We start from the raw sequence: 23,366 nt of genomic DNA on the forward strand, positions 1-23,366 counted from the left end.
AAAACCTGTTTCTGTGATTTGGTAGTTATTTGATATTGCAGGCTTCCTTCTAAATGCGTATTCTTTTTAAATATCCTGAAAAACTTCAGCATGCATTATAGACCTAATTAAATTTTTAATTGTCATGTGTCCTGGATCAGGAAAACGAAGAATGATTACTATAAATCATTTACTTAAATGGCTCTCAGCAAAATGAACAATTTGTACAGCACTTATACATCTACATGTAAGTTAAATTCATCTTTAATGACAAATGGTCTGGAGATTAGTTCCATGAATGAAAAGGGAAAAAGAAGGCCCTGTACCACTTAAGCTAATGCAGAGAACTGGCTCCAGAACAAAAAGTACCACCTACTGACCTTCAATACACCTCTCTTTCAGAGGATTTTAGTTCCTCTGAGACTTGCTGTCCAAAAGCTGAGGTCAGAAACACACTGTCCAAATGCAAACCCTGCTGCAGCTCAGAGACATACATATACTAAAAGACTAGGGTCATTTATCTCTTTTTACCTTTTGAAGTGAGATGAACAGAGAGAAAACCTATTCAAAATTTGTAATTATCAGTTAAAAGCCAGCTTCTTGTCCTGGATGATCTGTTTAGTCAATGTATTTAACATGAAAGCAAGAATGGAAAAAAACCTGAGATGCATTTCTCCACTTGAACAGGAATTCTATTAAAAGCTTTAACTGGAACCACTGTAGAATGGGTCAAACTGCAGCAAGCAAAAAAGAAAAACATTTTCTAAAAGGAAAAAGGAGTGAAAAAAATGGATGGATATTGCAACAATGTTTCATCTTTGTTATATTTGCTTTCTACCTGACAACAATATGAAAAAGAGCCCTTCAATATACTACAGAGCAAACGTATGCCTAAGCAAAAAAAAAAAAAATTCTCCTCATTTTCACCCACTTGTGAGATTTCTTCCAGTTGGTTCCACTTGGTCCTGATCCACAGTCATAGGCCTGGATGATGAATGTGTATTCCTTCTGCAGCTCACAGTCAATAGGACTCTTTGCTCGAAGACGACCTTCTCCAGACGTCTTGTTCAGCACAACAGCTTCAAAGGGCATTTCTTGTCCGTGGATTTTAAAAGCACATATTTCACCTGTGAGGAATAGCATAAAACAATCATAACTGGGGGGGGTCTAAGTCTTATGTGCTGGGGTGACACTTGAGAAGTTCAGCTGTATTTCACATGCTGCTATAGATGGGGAAAATACAGACTCAGACATCAGTTTATAATATATCCAAAGGGTTCATTAACCATGTGCTTGTACAGCGTGATGTGGAGAGTGCAGCTCTGGCACTTCCCTCTTCCTCTGTCATTACTAAATGGTTTCCTTAAGTCCTAGAGACCATTCCACATGGTACTAACAGCAATGCCGAGCTACGTTATTTTTGAGCTAAATTAAGAGACTGTATTTAGTTAAATAAAACAGGAAAAAGAAAATAAGATAATGTTTTAGAGGTAGCCTTTTTTTAACTGTTGTCACGCCTTCTTTGAGCCACTCGAGCTGGCAGGTGGTAGCAGATGTTCAGATTCTTGCAGTTTAGTTTCCCAACAGTGAAAAAACTAATGGTGCAGAACATGGGCACATTCAAAATATATCTCGCTCTATTTACAGATATACATCATCTTTGGAACAGAAGTAGCTGAAGGAACACAGACGAGTGTCCCTTTTGGACATCTCAGTCACCCACCCACATTCACATGCTCATACATGAATGCCTTCTTGGCAGCAACTCACTCTGCCTCCAAACTGCCTCCTAATATAATGGATCCATAGCTTCTCTCAGAGGAATACTATAAAACAAAACAGATGATACTGCAAAGAGTAAAAAAAATTGATTTGGACACAAAAGACAACATAAAGAATCTTGTGAGAATATGAGTCTGGAAGGGGAAAAAAGACCCAGTTTCTGGTGATCCTTTTTTTATCCTTCATACCAATAGGAAGGATATGCACACCGAGTTCATTTTTAACCACTCCAGAATTCAACTTTAAAAATGAAATATTTATACAAAGACCAATGTGACTTAAATATTTTTATGACACATTAAACACATGCTCTTTTATGAGCAAGTCAGGCTCGGGACATGCATTATAGATTCAAAGCTGTCTCCCACTCACATAATCCTTTTCCATTTATTTCCAATTTACAGTTGCAGCCTTCTAGAAATCTCCTTGCCAATCATATCTAAGTCAACTGCCAAATTCTAAATTAACTCCGAATCTATGACCTCTAATTAAGGCCTGGCTCCTCTTTCTCTATTTCTATTATAATATATTGTTTATTTTTGTAGAAGAGAGTAGACAGTGACTTTATAATAAGGTGCTGGAGTTCATAATTCCTATTATGTGTGATAAAGAAAAATGGCAAAGGTGTGTGTGGAGGGAGTGTGGGGATTAGGTACATTTAGAGTATAAACACAGGCTTTTTAGGATATTCCCTCAACTGCCATCACATAGGGTTCCCTTTATTATAACAGGAGTTGAAGCTTTGCTCAGTCATACACTGACATTTAGGCAGATGAATCTCATGCTTTCCAGTTGCAATCAATCCTGTGAATGTCTTTACAGGACCAGAACACAGTTGTTTTAGCAATTATGAGGTAAAGTACATTAAGTATTTTCTTGGATATTTGCTTGTTCCAACCCCTCACTCAAGGGGCATGAAAGAGCCACGTGGTTTCCCAGGACAGACAAAGATGTGCTCTTTTCCAGGCTCTCTCTTGTTTACCCTCAGTGAGCCCAAATATTTGGGCCACAGAAGGAGGAATGGATCTTACCCTGAGAATCAGACTGTGAAAAAGACTAATACTTTGCTTATCCATAAAAGCAGGCTCCAAAATGTTTATGAACTGTGCACAGGAAACAAAGCATATGATTAAGAGAGGGCTGAAGTGAAGTAATTTGTTCAGCTTTAATTGTGGGCACTGATCATGGAGTTTAAATCTCAGTGTTGTCCCATACATCTTTGAAAAAATTATCCAAGTTTCTTTGTAACTTCAAAATGAAACATCCATCTAAAATGATGTTGGGGATTTCAGTTTTACTTTAATCGAATGCAAAAAATACCAGTGTAAATGCAGGAAGGCTAATGGAAAATACTATTTTTTATGTTCTATAAAACTGGCCTTTGTAGTTTCTTAATAAACTTTTCCTCAGATGCACAATTCACTAAGAGAAATCCTAACTTCAGTGTTTTGTGTTTATTATTTTATCGATTCACTGTTTGATTGCAAACAATACAGCATTTGCAGACATCCAAGCTACTGTTCTTAAAAAACAGAAATAGCTCAGGGCAGAAAAAAGTTCTCTCAGCCCTAATCTGAACATTTATCATTTTTTCCTCTCCAAATACAGAGGCCTGATGCAAAGCAATCATAGAAGCAGCACACGTTCCAATTAGTTCTCAGTAAATATTTTAGAAGTCTTTATATCCTGCTCCTATTCTAGACACTCCAGCTTTATATAAAACTCTAATGTTATCTTTATATCCCCACTTGCCAAATATAAAATAACGACAGCTGCCTGGATATGGTGAGATATTTGTAAACACACTATGAAAAGCCCACATACACTTCCAGAATGTGGTTACAGCAACCTATTAATATGAAAACAACTGTAAATGTTTTTAAAAACTAGGTAATTTTTTTTTCAAAAGAAGGATTCTACTGCTGTTTCCAAAGAAATGAGTTAACTGTTGAAAAATGAAAATGTATAGATTCATAATGCCTTTTAAAAGGTGTCTTAATGACTATATTGCAAATGGAAATGATAACAGAGTTTTAACAAAGCAGAAAATTAAATGAGGTCCACCTTTATATTGCAAGACACACACATTGACAGATATATAGAACTACTACTACTACTAGGCATTACAAATAGTGTCTTTAAAATATAACAGGTACTATTTCTCATTGTTAATGGCTTTATTTCAACCCAGCTGAGCTAACCCCAGACCTATACAATGCCAGTGGGAATTGTGCCAAGCTTATCTTATTTAATGGGTTCTCAGGTAAGTGTGGTTGTATAACTCACTGGAGGAAAAGGACACAGGGTTTCTCATTCAGACTCAACACTTAGGTTCCAGTACAACTACAGTCAGGACTTTGGCACCACCTTCCTTTCTTCTCCTTTGCAAGGCTGGAATAATTAGAGTGCAAACTGGGACACTGTTTTTCTCACAACAGACAACACAGCAAAATAATGCACTTTAATCTTCATTTCACTTGAATGGGTTTGGGAACAGGTCGATACAGAATTTTGTGATCATAAAAACAGTGGTGGCAGTGAGTTGCTAAAAAAAGGATAAGTTGATGATACCCATAAAGGCAGAAGCACATAAAGGTAGAGGCACATTCATGAAGTCCTATAGCAATTGTGTCCAGGGTACAAGGACTCCTTTCTCCCATGGACAGGATGTATATCCTGTGGGTTTCCAGTTGCTTCCCATAAAACCCTCTGGGTGCAAGGTTGAACTCTGCTGAGAGTTGTTTCATTTTAATATGTTTTAACTAAATTCTGGACATGTTTTTTCTTCAAATCATTCAGACTAAAATTAGCCATAAGAATCTATTAATTTTGAAGTCTACATTGTTTTAGGTTGGAAGCCTTGGTAGAGATCCACACGTTACTACTGCAGGGACAATAATTATATCATTTCCTCTGTATAAATTATAACAGCCTGAAAAAACCTACTGACAGTTCATAACTTCTGAAACACAACTAACAAATTTATCCACTGTTTGGAAATTGATAAAGACAGTGCTTCCCATTGAGTCACATTTACATGCAAGATTTAGTGATTATAAGCCTTAATTAATAAAATTGCATTAGAAATTACTGCCTTTTATACAAAACATATGGAAACTCATGCTTCTTTCAGTAGAAATAAAAATTTCCCATGTTACTCCTTTAGGAACTACACAGACTCATTCACTTGAAATCAGTTTCAGAAGTTATCAAAAAGCACTGCATGCTTTTTGGGCCTTTCACAGCTACTTTTGCTTTTCCTTCAGCCTTCATTACACCACAAATACCGAAGACTTCAGGTGAAAAGCTGCAATCTCTGACATTTCATCATTTGCAGCAATAGTTAATAAAAGGCAGCAGTTGCATGTGAATCAGCAATCCAAGTGCTGGTTCAGTCGGTTGTATGAGGTTCAACAAGATGAAGCACTGGGTCAACACCACCCCTGCAGCTCTACAGGCTTGAGGCAGAGTGGCTGGAAAACAGCCCTGGGGGTGCAGGTTGACAGCGACTGAACATGTGCCAGTGTGTGCCCACATGGGTAAGAGGGCCAATGGCACCTGGGCTGTGTCAGCAACAGGGTGGCCAGTGGGACCAGGGCAGTGATTGTCCCCCTGTACTGGGCACTGGTGAGGCCCCCAGAGCTGGGGAAGGGTCTGGAGCACAAGTTTGATGAGGAGCAGCTGAGGGAGCTGGGGGTGTTTAGCCTGGAGAAAAGGAGGCTCAGGGGAGACCTTATTGCCCTCTATAACCACCTGAAAGGAGGCTGTAGCCAGGTAGGGGTCGGTCTCTTTTCCCAAGTACCAAGTACCAGGATGAGCAGAAATGGCCTCAAGTCTCACCAAGGGAGGTTTAGATTGGATATTAGGAAAAAATTTTTCACCAAAAGGGTGGGTCAGGCACTGGAAGAGGCTGCCCAGGGCAGTGGTGGAGTCACCATCCCTGGAGCTATTTAAAAGACACGTAGATGTGGCACTTGGTGACATGAGTTAGTGGTGGGCTTGGCATTGCTAGGTTAATGGTTGGGCTCAGTGATCTTAAAAGTCTTTCCAACCTTAATAATTCTTAATTAGATGCTTAGACAATCATATGACTGCTCATGGAACAGAGTTCACCCTGTTGTGTTCAGGTCTATGTGAATGTACACACATGTATTTGTTCCTGAAACCATTTTGTTAGTTCCAGCTACATTTCAAACAGATGAGCTGTTTCCCTCAAATGCTATGAAATTATGCACCTCCACAATACAGAGATGCTACAGAATCTGTGTAAGGGTCACATCTCACTAAACAGCAAGCAGAACACAGAAAAACATTCTAAAAGCTCAACAAGAGAAAAAGCTTCAATTCTATCTTGTACCTTTTAGGTACCAGTAAATCAAACATGAAGCTCAAACCTGCAGGAAACCTAAACTTCATTAGTTCACTGCTGACAAAATTACTCATTTACATTCAAATCCTGTTCTGATTTTGTTACTCTCTAGCCTTTTATTATATTTCCATGTGTGTTTTTCTCAGATACACAAATCAACATAGATGATCGTTTATTTAGAACAAAAGTTGCAGCCTTATACTTCCTGAGGTAAGCACGGAGTCCCCAAAAGATCCCAAAGTGCCTAAGAATCAAAGCCATAAAATCACACACAAATCCACTCAAACCCTGGAAGAGACAAATGCTCTGTTCAGGACAGATGCACATCAAGTTTCAATTCCAGAAAGGACAGGAATGCCATGACCAAGGTGTTACTGTGACCTCTAAAATTTTGCATATGAGTGACAGTAACACTGCTTTTTCTTATGTGTGTCCTTCAAGAACTTAATTCAGATATGGGGATCCATCATGTCATAACAGAGGCATTTTACAATCATCACTAAGGAATCTTATTCATATACTACATGCCACCATTAGGCTTCCAAGAATTTTATACAAGGTATAAACTTGCTTGTGGTCTGACTTTCCTTTTGCTATAACTGCAAGTTTGTCAGTAAAACTGAAGCACTCTGAGTATGAATCAAATTTCAATCTTTAATGCTTTACATCTCCCTCCACATATAGATGGACATCCAAACACAGGCACACCCTTCTTTGAAAATCTGCCATTAAAGATCTCTCTTGGCAGTTGGATGGAAGCCTACAAACAAGCAATGCACTCAGGGCACTATTCAAATTGATGTCTGTTTTGTCAGAAATGCAGCAGGGACCCACTGCGTTCAGTCAATGTCAGGTTTCCCAATAACTTTGTGTAGGGGTTGCTGTTTCTCTGGTTTTTGAATCCACCCTTCCAGGATAACAGCTGAACACCAGTTTCTCTGCTGGAATCCTGCAAATATCTCCTGCAGTGCAGAGCAGACGACCTTTTTAGTGTCTCTGTGCCACTGGGAAGCTTTACTGCTCTGACAAGTTTTTCTATCACAAGTTCTAGCTTTTGTTTGAATAATTACAGAACACAGGTTACGTTTTGAAGGAGGAAAGGGCAGTTCTTTGGGAAAAGGAGGCAAAATAATGATTAGAGGTGTAAAATATCTTTAAGGATAGGAAAAAAATTTAAGTGGGGTAGTAACTACTGTATATGTTTTTCCAGCTCATTGAAGTCTATGCTATTAAACTCATGCTGAAATACTAAAATCCAGCAAGCAATACTGAAATCATAAACAGAGGGAGGCATTCATACCTTAATATAATACCAAAAATTATTGTTTCCTCATATCTAATTTTATGGGCAACATGCTCTGAAAAGCAAGAGCATAAATCCACTGCTACCCTTCCTGTTCTCTGGATTTGAAACTGGAAAAAGGGGGAGACTGCACTTGCACTTCAAGTGATTCATTGTTGCCATAAGCTCACACCAAATGAACCAGACTTCATTCTTATGCTGAAGCAGGGACTCATTTCTCAGGATAAAAAAGTAGTTCTGTGAGTAGCAGTGTTATCTGGGTTTCCTCCTGGCTCCACAATAAGTTTCCCAAGGAAATCACTTTAGGTCATGAAGACACTCAGCAGCAAAGCACCTAAAAAACCTACTTTACAATTTTGTTCACATACATCTTGTTTAAGAAGTGTAATTTTTATGGACACACTTTGATTATAGTGATGACATTGCTCTGTTGGAATACCCCCCTGCTTAGATGTATAACACATCACACTCAGATCTGCACATCACACTAGAGATCCTGGCACTCCAGCTTAAATGATGGAGAACTGATATATGTTTATTTGAAAACTGCAAAAAACATAGAGCTGGATTAGAAAAATATGTAACAAGGAGAGAAACGTTTGTGCACATAAAGATGTGCTTAATTAACTAATGGCTATACATTTCTCAAACACCCTCTATTCTAGAAGCATAGAAATATAAAATATTGTCATTCATTCCTCCAATCAATCCAACACTTGAATTTAAGCAAATTCAACATTAATCAAATTAACATTCTATTGCAAATAATTCCAAACATTTCTTAATCTTTTCTTTTTTTCTGAAATCTGCAAGATTCGAGAGAGGAAAAAAAAAGCAAGGAAGCATGATTTTAGGAACAGTACCAGAAAGGTATACTTTCATAATCAGTGTGTGGAGCTCCATGCCCACCTGCAGCAATGGAAGGCTTGTGTCAACCTCATGTTTCATGCTTGCAAGTATCCCATGGATTCAGCAGTGCTTCCCAGTATCACAGACACACTCAACACGCACAACAGCTGCTGCATTCAGTAAGAATGCTGTAAGGCACAGCACAGTCTCTTTAACAGTTTCACAGGCACTACTGAGAAATGTTTGCCTTGGCATTTTTTAGAATACCACATTATAATGAACTACTGGAAAAATTAATCCTGCAACCGTGCAGTTAAGTCTGTAAAAAAAGCACATTACCAAAAGGAACTTCATCCTCCAGGAGCTCAATGGAGCATAATTACACAGTTCCCAACGGGCCATTTTCTGTTCTGCTTTTTCACAGGTGTCAGTAACAATCATAAACACACACACACAGGTCATTGCCTTCACACACACTACCTGAATTATTTGAGTGCTGTTCACTTGAGGCTGCAAGATCTGCAGTCAGTGATTGCAGCAAATGAAACATCTCTTTGCTTCAGACAGTCATCTTCCAGGAAACACGGAAGTCCAGATGCTACCACTGTCCTAATTCCATGTTTGTGTCTGAAAGATGGATCATGAAGCTATTTCACCTCTAGATTACTGAGGTCCACACTGAGAAAAATAGGAGATAACTTGCCTAGTGAGGCTCTGACCCAATTTACTGTGTATATCCTTTGAAAAAAAGTGGACCTATTTTTACAAAAGTATCCTAAAAGCCTCTGCATGTAAGATTAAAAAGGTTATTACAATGCTTGCAATAATTTCTAGCCACTACGTATTACTGAGTTGTTAAAATGCTAAAAAATACATGAAAGTAGCTAATGATGTATAATGTGACTTGATTTTCAAACAAAATAAAGACCTAGAGTTAGGAATGTTGGATAGCAAATATGTACTGCTCACAGAATTCCTACAGTCCTATAGGAAAACCTAACACAAATATTTCCTGCAGCAGAATAGGTGCACCTACATGACCTGTTAGATTTGTCTCCCTTGTGAGATATACAGAGATAAATAAGAAAATGAACAGCCCCATGTCACACTCAGAGCAGAAAATCAGCAGCTGTTTAGTCTAGAGAGGACTCATCAGACTGACAGAAAACCTTACTTTTTAATTAAACTACTTTACCCAGGGCCCTATATCAAGGCAGACAATTTCTGAGATAAAGAATCTTGGAAATATTGCATTTATTAAAATTATTATTCCTCTGAATAACTTTAAAGGTATTTTTGGGGGGCAGAGTTGGCTAATTCAAAGCACACAGTGAATGATCAATTAGTTTTTCCTGTTTCTTTTGATTAAAAGGCTTGATTTAGATCTAACTTAAGAACTACAGCAGCAACTTGGGACTGGCTAGCACATAATTTAAACAGCAGAATCAACCAAGCAAATCAAAGGAGAAGCAAGTAGGACTAAGGCTGTCCTGCAATATTAACAACCATAATATAATTCCAAATATGTAGACCAAAACAGAAATTATTGTTTGGGCCTTGCAAAAAGTGAGGCAGAAAGAAAGGATTGACCACTGGTTGTTATCAATACAGCTGTGTCCCTCTTCCAGCATGCCATTATTTTAAGATAGTTATTCCCTCTTTTTTTTCCCTCAGATTTATAATTTTAAAGATCAGGTTGATGGTAACAGAATGCCATTGACAAGTGTGACGGAATCACCTGAGAGCAATGGTTGTCCCCTGAGGCTGGGGGCAAATGGGGCTCAGCAGCCAGTCCAGCAGCTCTGAGCCAGAGCCAGGCTGTCACATTCACATGGTGCTTGTTTATTTTTTTTCTTTTCTTAATGAAGTGAGGACCAAGAAAGTGAATTTTTATGAGAATCTTCTCCGAAGTGTGTATGCAGACGTGTCAGGTTTGCAAAAATAAGAATTAGAGGTGCAATGCAAAGTACCCTTGAAAAATTGTGGAACTTTCAAGGCATTGTCAGCCTATGAAGTGAGTTAAAAGGGAAAGTATGGAGTTTGGATCTTTTCACTGGCTTCTTGTTAACATGCACGGTAAAATATGTCAGAGATGCACTAGATGTCTCAGGACTGTTTTACCTTATGCCCATGAAAACACATGAGAGAGAACACTGTAAATGAGAGGTTAGGAAAGGGATAAAGTCCTTACACATCCCCAAGTTTTCACTCATCTATTTACTCAGCTGTGGCCTCTTCTTACAGAAGCAGATTAAATAAAAGATTTAGGAACATTAATTTAATCTTGGCATGGAGCCTGGGCACAAGGGTTTAATCTGTGCATCCTGCAGACATGCAGCAAAGTAGAGCACTGAGTTTAATTGTTACAAGAGTACCATATGGTTCGTCCTGATCACAGCTTTTTTTCATTTATTTTTACTTCCACTTGTCTGCCTTTAAACAATCTGAAATATCCAGCTCCTAATGTAAGTTCATAATTTGGACTGGATCTCTAGACATGATGAGTTACTTTGGACACAAATGCTTCTACTGCAAAGCACCATCACAGATGAAAAGTAACACAGCCAAAATTACAGCACCTGGCTTTTTATCAGAATGGAAATCACATAATGAAGATAATAAATTCATCAAAAAAAAAAGTAAATGCACATCTCACTAGAAGATCATTTGCACTCTAGTTTATGTGGACAGAGAATTACTATTGCTACATCTAAAAAAATATATTCAGTTGATCTTATTCCTCTGAGCCTCACGATCTCTTCCCCTTTTGTTCTGTATAGTTTATTTCTTACCACGCCTCTATAAAGAGAAGTGTCAGTGCCTTTTGCTACTGGGCTGGCCTTGAGCACAAGGTTGCTCCCCACCAGCACCAATAAGCCCTCAGTGAGCTCCAGCCACTGACCACAGCTCAGTTCTACAGTGAATTTCTGCATTTCTATGCAGGAAAGGTTTGCAGTGATTTGTCACTCACAGACAGTTCATGAGAAAGTTTGTTTTTCAGACACAGAAATCCACTGCCCAGCACAGCTTTGTGTAGGAATGCCTTCTCCTCTTCATGCTCAATCTTTGACACATTAGAGGTGTGAGAACCTGAGCTGTGTGACCTGACTACCTCACGACTTCCAGAGCTGCCCTTGAGCAACTGCTGCTTGACATTTTGTTCCTTATTTCCAGCTTTTCATTCTGCTAATAACAGCACAAACACTGGAGCAGTACAAGATCTCAGATTTTTCTGAGACAGTAACTTATACCTACTCAGAATTTAGTAACATCCTTGATTTTTAAGGTAGGACTGCCAGCAATAACAGGTGCTGACATATTCTGTGATGCAGATGGGATTCCAGACACCAAAACAATTTTGGAGGCACAGACCTGTGGCACAGTATTTATAATGGTAGGGGGTATTGTGCTCCAGTAAATCTCAGGCTGATTGCAAACATGACTCTTTCATGTAATGGTATGATTAGTGGTACTATAAAATAACTTTTCCTATATAGAAACTTAGATTAAGTTTTTATACTCTCAGACACAAAAACAGCTCTAATAGATACACAAACCAGAGCTGAGCTGAGCCTAAAAACAGAGAACAACCATTAAGAACTCCATTGTAAAATCAGGGGCTCTGTCTTCTAAGATTTTACAGTTGGATATCTTATTCACATTAATTATTCAACAATGCAAGGAGATTTGCTGTTTAAACAGTAAATTCAAAGGCACAATGAGTCCAACATGCTAGGGTTTGTGCCTTTTATCATCTAACCCACTGAAAACCCCTACCTATTTGCTCTGTCTCTTAGATGTTACCCTATTTGTTGCCCTCGTGCTTTCTCTTGAGCAAGAGCTATACAGGTGTTGTTCAGCAGCTTTGAAGATGATGTTAGCTTTTTTTTCCAATGTGAAATTAAAAACTATTTGAAACTTTCCATGAAACTGAGCTATGTCAAAATTGCTGTTTCCAGAGAAAGGTCAGTTTTTCAATTCAGTCCTCTCAAAAACCCCATCAGCACTGCAGAATGGCAGAAGTATCAAAACATCCACAAAACACTTCTACTTCAGTAAGGTTATATTTTTGATAAACCATATTTTTACCAGCTCCATTATAAATATTTCATGACTTTGTTCTTTCTCTTTGATTTCTGCTCCCTTTGCTGCCCACTTCTGGTTATATTAGTCTGAGAGGTGCTTGTGACACCATATCCACCTGCATTTCATGCCTTTGTTTTTTAAAATATCTTAGAAAAATTACTCTTCCTTGCTTCTTTATACATGTAAGAGTATAAAGGGGAATGGCAGTCCTTCTGAAAACATGTAGCACTTGTCATAGATTATGACGGGTCTGGGATTTGATCCTTGGATTTAATTCATATTTTATATGAATTTGGACCTTATAGGAATTTCTAATCACTAGACTTATTACCCTCAAAATATACATGATCTTGTAAACATCTCAGTACCTGGGGATGTAGCAGGGTCCTTCCCCCCCCTTCTGCCTCCAATCAGCCTCTAAGTCACTTGCTGCTCATGGAGAACTGGAGTCCTGGAGTCACACGGGAATGACAAAAACCCTAAAACTGGACTGAATTCAATGGAACTGAATTCAATATGGAGCAAATCTGCCGTGGACATATATTTCAGTTTCATCTCTACATGGAAATATTGGTGGATTTACGACCTATTCCTTTAAATTACTTAAAATCGTTTCTTTTGGCATGTTTTGCATCTCTAAGAGTTAAGACTTCTGTGGGAGTTTCGAGAGGTCTGAATTTAATTATAGACATAAGTCTTTGCATAGCAAACCCTTTTAATGTTTTATAATGTGAACTCCCAAGGACCGTTCTGTATCTGGTTTATGAGATATTATATTTAAAAAAAAAAACAAACCTAAAAAAAAAGACTAACTGAAAATACAGTTGAAGTTAAAAGTACAACCGAGATCTTACTGATTATTTACAAATTTTGCATTGATGTCAAAGGCAAAAGGCAATGCCTTGCTGAGTACTGGTAAAATCCATGATTGCTAAAGGCTAAATTAACCTTGGTTAACTGAAGTGCAATAAAACTAAACCTTGTAGTAGAGAAATGAACCCAGATCTCACAGTTACCAGCAGCTGTTATGGATAATAATGCAGTTCTTACTGAGAAATTATTTTTCTCCTTAGTCTGTATTCCATCCCCACTTTCTTTCTAGAAAGTGAAGACCAAAGCTTATTTTTTATGCTGTAAGAGCTATGACTGAACTTTCATTGCAACTTAATGTTTAATTTGAAATTAATGGAATGAAGGATGCAACTATTAAAACCCAACATGTGCAATACAGAGCAATAAAAATGTAACACTGTGAAAATTCCACAATAATAAATTATTTCAGCAATTCAAAAAGTGCAAATAAATATCTATATAGTTTATATGTAACTGCTCCTCAACAGTGTAAAGAAACAAGTTACATTTGCAGTTTCTGAAGTAAACGATAATATTATTTTGAATATATCTAGTAGGAAACACAAAGTATTTTATCAAGATATGCAGTTAATTCAAAGCCAGTTCTCTGGTTACCACTCAACACTATTTAGGGGTATTTTCATTTACACCTTCACAACTGGCCAAGCAGAATTTGGTTGTGGCAGTACTACTTTGCAAATGCTCAGCACTGGGAAGCAAGCTCTGCGTCGACACAGTTTTTCGAACAGACATTTACAGACCTGAATTTTTAGGTCACAAATGTGTTTTTGGAAGGAGGAATTAAGTAACTGCTTGTCAAGGCGTTTGTTGAAAGCAGCTCCACTGTTAGCTTTGCCCTGAAAATGCCCATATATTTTGGAACACCCTGACTTAATTTAAAAGTGCTATTTTCTCTCTTTGAATATGATGCAAAGTTGTCTTTAGAAATTACTAATAATAGCAGTATTTTCTGTACTAGTTTGTTTTCTTTACTCAAAAGTCATACCCACTTTCTTTCATGACACAAATAGCCACTTAAGAGTTTTTCTCCCATTACCCTGCAGCACATAACACTGAGTGAACTGGATCACGCTTCTGCTTGCACATAATTAGCAAACTTGTTTACTGAAAAACTCATTTCCAGATATATTGAGTAAATGCTGATCCTCGGGACTTCACTGGAAACTGCAGGTGGTGACAAAGCCTAAAGACCAGGCCATCTGTCATAATCATATTTGAGCTACATAACATAATTTTACAAGTATTTTTAGGGGCATATTTTGAACATAGAGGATCGAACAGTTGTCAGTGAGAGCCCAAGGAAATCTTTAATCACAGTAAATACTTAGATAAAATGTTTTGTCTCTGTAAGACTGGGCTGAGTTTATAGATGTAACAGTTAAAAAAAGCCTGTGATCTGTTTGCAAACTGAACACAAAGGAAAATAACGAAACAGTGACAAACAACATACGGCTTTTAGAACTCAACTACTCTTCCTTTAGTACATAGAGATGTTTGCAACTTAGGCATTTTTTGCAAAATACACACTCGAAACAGTTTTACATGGACTAAAACTGCCCTTCCTGTGGGAAATCTGTCCCTGGGCTCACCCACCCCATGACCTCTGTCCCTCAGGAGCCTCTCCAAGTTCCTTCTATCACCATGAACAGACAGGGAGACCAGGGTAAGAAAACCATTAGGACAGTACCTGATACCCCACAGCAAAGGAAGGCAAATGAAAATAATACAGGAATATGAAATAATGAAATAATAGAGGGAAGCAGCCATGCTCGTGCCAAGGCTGTTGTCTGCAGGACAGAGTTGCACACAATGAGATGATGGGGGCCACCTCACAAAACCTTGCAGCAAATGGGAACAACTTGGATTCAGGACTGAAAATTGCCCACTTGCTTACCCACTGGTTTTCCTGGCTGCTCCATGGGTCTCTGGGCAGGGCACTCCTCTCTGCACCAGAAGGAACCCAGAGAAAAAAGGTGGTCTCTAGCAGGTAATTCTCATCAGAGAATAGTTCAAAAATAGTTCAAATAGTTTGAAAATGCATTAACATCGGTTTTGTGGTTAATGAAAAATAAGCAGCCTCAACTGGCAAAAAAACCAGCAACGACCCTTGTCATCCTCCCAGTATTGTTCCATAATTAGCACATTATGACTGTCAAAATTACTTATCCAGATACAATGACAGCTCACTTAGCAGATTATAACTACTCAACCAGCCATAATTGTACAGAGATATGCAGTCAAGTAACCATTGAAGAATTTTGAATATTATAGGTCTGATAAATTAGATGATAATGAAAGGAAAGTTATTAAAGCACTTCTCATTTTTCACAAGTTGTGATTTTCAAATTATCAAGTATGCCAACTTTTACATCTACAAACCACATTCTGTAAATGGGGGGGAAAAAGCTTCCCAGCTGTGGCACTAGTACAAGTTTGTGTGATGGTATCTGAAAGGAATCCATTTGGCACATCTCAGGTGATATAGCAGCTCCTTCTCCTCTTCACTGGAATTCTGGGAATTCTCAGAGGAGTGTGTGTGTGCACGTGTGTACTGCAGAGAGTGGTTGGAAAAACAATAGCAATTAAAAACCAAGCATTCAAAAAATTCCTGCCTCAAAGGGAGGTGAATCCTTGGTATCTGCTCCTGAACATCAGGGAAGTCAGTGAGACTGAGGAATAACTGGAACTTTGATTAATTGTGGGTCAGGCTTTGTAGGTCTTTTGAAATGGTTTCTTTTGGTTTACTTTCCACAGTGGAACAAATGTGTAAACATTCAAGCATTGACACACAAGCTGCTTCCACGGCCACCCTCTGCCCTAGACCACAATGTCAGGGATTTTTTTGGTGGGATAGAGCTGTAAATGGTAAGAGGGCAAGAAGAAAACATCATTGTTTCTTTTTTCACAGCTTTATATTCTGGGCAGTAAGGCAAGTAGATAATGACTTTTTTTGGTTTTAATGATGAACTGAGTGATGAACTAGATCTCTCTCACATCAGTTCATTCATAGCATTGTTCCACTGACCTCAGAAAACTGCTCTCTGTTTTTACAGCTGTAAGGGAACAAAATAAGCACAATAATCCCCAGTGACAGCTGCAAATGAGACCTTTTGAGTGGAAATTTCAGAACATTAATGCATTTTTTGAATGTGAACATCACACCAACATTTATTGTTTCAATAGTGCATATACACTGTAAGTATATATATATATGCACAGTAAAAAACTGTGTAAGTCTCACTGTGTAAATTCACTGAAGATCTCAAAAGCATAACTTAAATGTTATTTTTACCAGTACCAGTCACTACTACTCTGACCTATAAATCAAAATTACGTGAATACAACCACACCCAAAAAGTGATTCTGTTGTCCACAACAGAGGGATATAAAGGTGTTTTTACACAGTATCCACAGTGTCTGACCCTGAATTATATTCTCTCAGCCTGAAAATAGAAATAAAATACAGATGTGGAAAAGATTATAAGACACAGCCACAGCACGACTTTGACAGGAGCTTTGAAAGATCTTTGAAAGATTGTGCTATCAAGGAATAAGAGATCACTTTGCTTTGATCATAAGGCAAAAAACCCCAATAAAAGAATCAGAAATTCTTTAGGTAATACTGGATTTAAAACAGAGAAAGCACTAATTCACAATCACAAGAACCAACTTAACACAAAACTGATGACAGAATATATACTACACATATACCAGTAGAGTGAGAAAACCCAATAATATTCTTTATTACATTGATTCTTTGCTCTCCAGAGAAGAAGCTCCATGAAGCAGCCACCAGGCAGTCAATGTTTTGTTAGAGTATTGAAAATATTTAGTCACAATCATCCTCACATGCTTGATTTCTGCTACTGAGTAGCAATGTTTGTAGAATAACAAACCAGGCAACAATTATTCTGAGATACTCCATGTGTTCTCAACTCCATTCTGTAAAAATACATGGCTTTGAAAATACATATATGTAGCAACTCAGGATGGCTTTCTAGATTCTATACTAAATGCTACTAATGTGAGAGAGCAGAGACTTATTTAAAATGAATGACACAAGTTCCTCACTTCCTCTCTTGCAAAAGCATTCTATGATATATGGATCTTAGAATGGATACATTTTCTGCATTAGAAAGAACAGTACTGGATGAGGCAAAACAAGAAACTAAACAATGATGAAAGTAACCCTTCCAAAGCAATACCTGAGGGGTCTTTGAATGAACAATGAATAGGTTATCAATGAGGTGGCTGCTTCAATCCAGGGTTAATGAAATTGTAACTCCCAGGCTGAGAACTAAACCCAAATCACAGAGAGCTATGGAAAATCCCTGCCCCAAGAATGGGGGTCAGTTATCAGCAGGTGGTTGATGGAGAAAAGGGCAGGAAGCAGCAGGGAATGCAAAATGGTGTGTTCCTCATATTGTTCACAGACAGACCAAGTGTGACAGGTGATCAGAAAGATTATTATTCTAATCTAACATTATTCTTGTAACATAAGAATTGTTAATCTGTGGAATTCCACACCAAGGCAAGTTTAACAGGGCCAGAGTCAGGTTCAGCTCTGGCAAGAGGTTGTAAAAAACTGATAGTGAAGAGAGGGCAGTGACTAATCCAGACTTGTCAAACCTCCAAGGAAATAAAGAAACCCAGTCCTTCCTCATGTTGGGTAAATACCAGATTTTAATGCTGCTAGGGAGACCTATCTCTTGAAAAGCATCTTTGGTAGAGGAATCAGGGAACAAGATATGTATGCAGCTTATCTCTGAGTCGTCCCACTATTTTAAAGAAAACACAGAAGCAGCAAGATTTTCCAGAGTCAGAGCCAGCAAACCTATCAGACATACACCAAGGCAGTAATTGCACAATTTATTCTATATGCATCATGATTTCCTGAATATAGACACACATTTTTGGAACTAAAAGTTCTCATATTTTTTTTTTAAACTTTCCTAATTTTATTAACCCCCTGGGTATGTGAGGCAGATGTAAAGATCTTGTTCATTCTGAATGAAAGGTGGCCTTTTGTGACCCCTCCCATCAAGGGATTACCTGAGGGACAGATTGCAAGGCAGGGTCCTGAAAGAGATGCAGATTTGCTGTAGGGCCATTCAGGCAAAGGAGCCCCCACCACCCAGAACTTTCTGAACCTGCACTCTCTGTCCTCTTGCCTCTTGCCATGAGATGCTAAAAAGGTATTATAGGCAAAAGTGCTGTGCAAGTATTACAGAGATCAGCATCTGGTCTGCAAAACCTGTAAGGATAGAAGGACAGCAACTCTGTGCACAGAAGAGACATCCGAATTTTCAATGTTTTACTTCAGAAAAAAGAAACTTTTTTATATATGTTAACTTGAGCATATTTAAAATGGAATTTTGTGCTGGGGCACCATAAACATCAGAGCTACATCTCCAGTTTTGTATAGTTATTCACATAATGGCTTTTCTTTAAAATACTTTTAAAGAAGTATCTAGGTTGATCATAAAAATCTATGTGTTATCGCCATCATATTTTTGAAACAATAATTTTGTTTGATGTTTAAACTTGCAGTATCAACAAGATGATTAAAGGTGAAATGGATTATGTCGTTCATGGTTTAAATCAGACAAAAGGGCTTATTATTTAAAGTTCCTATTTACAAAGAGGATTCCTAGAGCCCCTTTTGTTTTGTTCATAACTTTATTGCTTCCCTATTGTGACTTCTAATGTGCTCCCTCTTCAAAAACATCAGCACAGTTGGTTCAAAGTCACAGGGACACACCAGCTCTGTGAACAGGAGTTCTGAGCCACCTTTATTCAGTGTTCTGCTTACTTTCAATAAATGAGATGGTGGACTATGCCATCCAAATTTGACCAAGTCTTCGTCTTCTGAGAAAATTGATATTTGGACATGTTCAATAAGCTTGGCAGATACTCTCAGTCCCAGGTGCACAAACCATGTATTGGCTGAGCAGGACTTTATATGAAATTTCTTAGCTAGTCTGAAGAATTCTTCAGAGTCACACTAGACCTGAGGACTGGAACAGGTTCTCAGTTCTTCCCTGCATGACAGTTTCTAATTCTGACAAGTTAAAATTTCCTTAAATAACTTTCCATAAAGGAGAGCATTGTGAAAACGTGTAAGCTGATGCCTTCTGCTGGACACATTCACTCTCACGTTTATAGCTGAACACAGTACCTTCCATATAATTTATTCATGCAATGGCTGCAGTCAGTGCATTCCCTAAGATCTAAAAGTAAGAAGCCAGAATTTACCCCAGGTCTTTGCACAGTGTCAGCTTTTTAAGGGCTTTCATAAAACAATATGTGGTTGCATGGTAAGTGTGGGAGCACATAAAAGATTGCTCTTTCTCACCATCTTGCAGTGGATAAGAAAGATACAGACATATCTTCTCTCTTCTCTGAGTGAGAGGACAATCACAGTGACTTGGCAACCTCACTCCCTGTTACCAAGTGAAGTTTTAATAAGGAGCATATTTTCTTTCTTAAAAACAAAATGAAACCAACCGAACAAAACTTCTTCAGATGAGAAAAAGGATTGAAAAAATAGTTTAAAAATACAGGGGGAGGAAAAGACTAACCATTCCCACAAGATCCATTCAGTCTCAGACTCTCTGTACGACAGATTAAGCAGTCATACGTTGATTTTGTTGGGAGTTGGGTAGTTTGTTTGATAAGGTGTTTGATTTGTCAGATCATTCCACTCTGCTCCAGATACTTAGTTTTCTTTACCTATCGTTCCTTTGTCTGATGTCAGGCAAAGGATCAAAAGACTGACAACAAGGAAAAGAGCTGGAGTGGCTGATCATACGCAGTGCATGGCATCCAATTATTTCATGCAGCTCGCTTAAATTATTCAAGTCCCTCTTCTGTTGTTTATCACCTTGTGAAGCTTTCTTTCCACAGTTTTTATGGTAGCTGATTTAAAAGCCATAAATACAAATAATGGGGCGATGTAGATTAATTGTGGAGTTCGCTGACTCTTCAAAGCTGACTCGTTACAGCATTTCATACTCAAATCACAGAGTTCTGCCTGAATTGAATAGAAACATCTCTCACACCAGAAGGCTGAATCAGATTGCAGAGGAATTTAGTTGCCTACTCCCAAATGATTTTGTTCTCTGTCAGCATTAACTTAACAGCTGGACCTCACCATTACTTTTCAATCTGCTCTAGCTGACAGCAGTGAAAGGTGCTAATAAAGAAGCAAAAATGGGTGAAAAAACACACGGGATATAAAGCAGTCACAGTTCAAAGACCTGGGTTACTCATTTTCTCCCTCAACAGTCTATCCTGCTCAGAATAAGAATTCAAGCACATTATGGCTCTGAAAACGAAAGAGTCAGTTATTTTTTCTCTCTTAAAAAAAAAATTGAAAGACAGATGTAGAATGAAAAAAAAAATTAAAGCATGCAGAACATTCACAGGCAAAACATACTATGGAGATAAGAAGTTTCCAATTATCCTAAATGATACGACACTTTCTTTTGGAGAAGGTTTTTTTGTGCTATTCCCTTTTTCCCTTTTTAATTTTTTAATACTTTGCTATGAATTTGCATTATGTCCAACAGCCTGCTACCGAATTCACAGCATAGGTGGACATCAATATATCTGCTTTGAACCAACTTCCCATGTCGTGGCATTATAGATCTGCAGACCAGAGAAATGCTTGATTTTCAAAGGATTATTGTGAGAATACATTTTAATGACTCATGAAAATTGCTTCACAGGAAACTCTGCCAGCCGAGTTTTCTATCTCTAAACGGCCACCAATCAGGTCCTAAAGAAGGAATGTCATTAAAAAGCCCATTTTTCTGTGTACTGCACATAAATTCTTGACTATATGCAGGTGTAGATCTCCCAGAAAAAAAGCCCACATCACATCTCTAGGAAAGAACATCCCTCTTAAGGTTTCTTTTTAACCAACTTTCAGCTTTCAATCAGTATGGATTTAATGTTCTGTTCAATATTACCCAAGACAGTATGAAATATATTGAGTGTTTTTCTTCAGATAGAACAGAATCATCTTCCTCAAAGAATGATTCAATTCTTTGCTATAGTCAAAGTAGCAGTAAATGCATCCTATCAGTCCAGCTACTCTGGATTCATTTTTTCAAAATAGATTTCTGCTTATAGTGGTATTTATTTTCTGGTTCTCTGTAAGTTTTCCTAGTGAACAGTTTGCAGTTTTGAATCCATTTATCCATACCAATTCCCCATAAAAGACTGTAAGCAATATTTTGCAGAATAGGAAATACAGCATCAATGACTTAAAATTAAATGAAGCCACTAGAGAAACAGTGAATTTTACCCAAACCACTGTCATCAGAACTGCATTTTAAAGCTGTTGGATATTTGCTATTTCAGAACAAATGCTTTTTATTTTTTTTTCTCCCTAAACCTTGGTCTCACCTGCTGTGCTATGGAAATCTCTAGTCATAGAAAGCATCTGAGGAAAATAAAATATTTCCTAACCCCCAGGCTTCCTTAGACCCCTTATGGGATGTTAATTGGAAAGACAGAAACTTGGTCTAGTGGGAGGTGTCCCTGCCCATGGCAAGAGGTTGGAACTAGATGATCTTTAAAGTCCCTTCTCACACAAACCCTCCTATGAATATGTTTCTGACAAAAAGATCCTTGAACCAAAAAAGTCTGCAGTGCATTAATATGGAACATGGACTTTTGAGACTTCATTTAACAGACAGTTAAGTAAGAACAGGAGCTGAAAAAAAAAAGTCAAAATTAAAAAATTTTTAAAAAAAAGGAACAAAACTAAAATAACAACAAATATCCCAATCCCAACTCAAAATCAATAACAAAATCCCACAGAAATTTAAGACATTTGAGCAAAACTAAAATATAAAAATGTAATTGGGCATAAACATTTATCAGGAATGCTTTGATAGCTCTAGGACCATTTGCATATGTAAGACAAGGAGCAATTAAGCCTGGAGCAAACTTAACCACAGACAGTGTCACAGACTGTGCTGCCCAACAAACACGAGAAAGTAGGACCATTTCTACAACCCAGAGAAGTCTTGCAGCTTATGGTCACACAGCACATGTAATTTGTGCCTGTGGGTGCTGGGTGCTCTTCAAATGGATGAAATGAATGTCACAGTCACCTCTCTCACTATAATATCACAGGAAGGACTGAATAGGTAGAGATGACACCTAAAGGACACTTGAGTGCTCTTCCCACCAAAAACCTATGGGTGAGGACAGGAAGCAAAGACTGTAGAAGATTAAAGAAATAAGCAAACCATAGCTTAATTGTAGGAATTGTGACCTTCTGAGTGTGGCTTTGCATTTACAGGAGCTGGACCTGCCAGGATGAGGCCCTAGATTGCATCTCCTAAAACACAGCAAGGAAGATTTGGCTCAGCCTTCGGAATTGGGTTTGAGGCAATGTCTCAGTTTCAAACTAAAATAATGCTTAAACTGGACCAGGACCATGTCCCACTGACCAGCTGGCACTTGGGAGCACAGCACATCCTTGATTTGATCAACTGCTCTTGACTGCAACTTGTTCAGCCTAAGGACATACTTGGATGCATGGAAGTAAATATCTTCAGCAGAACTGAGCAATTCTCCCAGTGACAGCTGGATTTGCCTGAACACATAATTCCTTAGTGGTTTAACTGTTAAATGTTTCTAGTTGTTTGAGATATATTTACAAAACTGGGAAATAGGGATGGGAAATAATTCTTTGTCAAACAGAATGTTTGAGGAATTTTTTTTTTTTTTTTCAAATTAGGAGTTGTTTTCATTTATTGAAACTTAAAATGCATTCTAATCTCTTTTCTCAATTGTCCAGTTCATTAACTGAGAGAAAAAGGTATTTATAGGTTTAATACATAAAACAAAATTTCTGTAATATGTTGGTGGCACCTTTGATATATATGGACTACATATGACACATTTAAGAGTGCTGTTTAAATGAAATTATTTTAAAAAGGAAGCAAAATTTCCAGAGAAGAAGTTATGAAAATAAGAAGTATGAAGGAAAAAGAGATACCAGGTAATGAGATGTATTTCAAAATAATCATAGATTTTAATTTACCATTTAATTAGATACTTTACAATGGGGAAAAAACGAGATGAAATATGTAGTGCATTAAGGGA

General features: G+C 37.9%; 1 protein-coding gene across 1 annotated transcript in view; it reads right to left on the minus strand.

Moving 5' to 3' along the window:
- The window catches only part of CLSTN2 (calsyntenin 2), a 338,323-nt gene that overhangs the window by 84,534 nt on the left and 230,423 nt on the right, over positions 1-23,366 (minus strand). The window contains exon 3 of the mRNA XM_051782235.1: positions 911-1,106. Coding sequence (XP_051638195.1) covers positions 911-1,106 — 196 coding nt within the window. The remainder of the gene's footprint in view (positions 1-910; positions 1,107-23,366) is intronic.

The sequence above is a fragment of the Manacus candei genome, unplaced genomic scaffold (genome assembly GCF_025592945.1).
Source record: "Manacus candei isolate 608988 ecotype Guabito, Panama unplaced genomic scaffold, ASM2559294v1 h1tg000015l, whole genome shotgun sequence".
In the NCBI taxonomy this organism is placed as follows: domain Eukaryota; kingdom Metazoa; phylum Chordata; class Aves; order Passeriformes; family Pipridae; genus Manacus; species Manacus candei.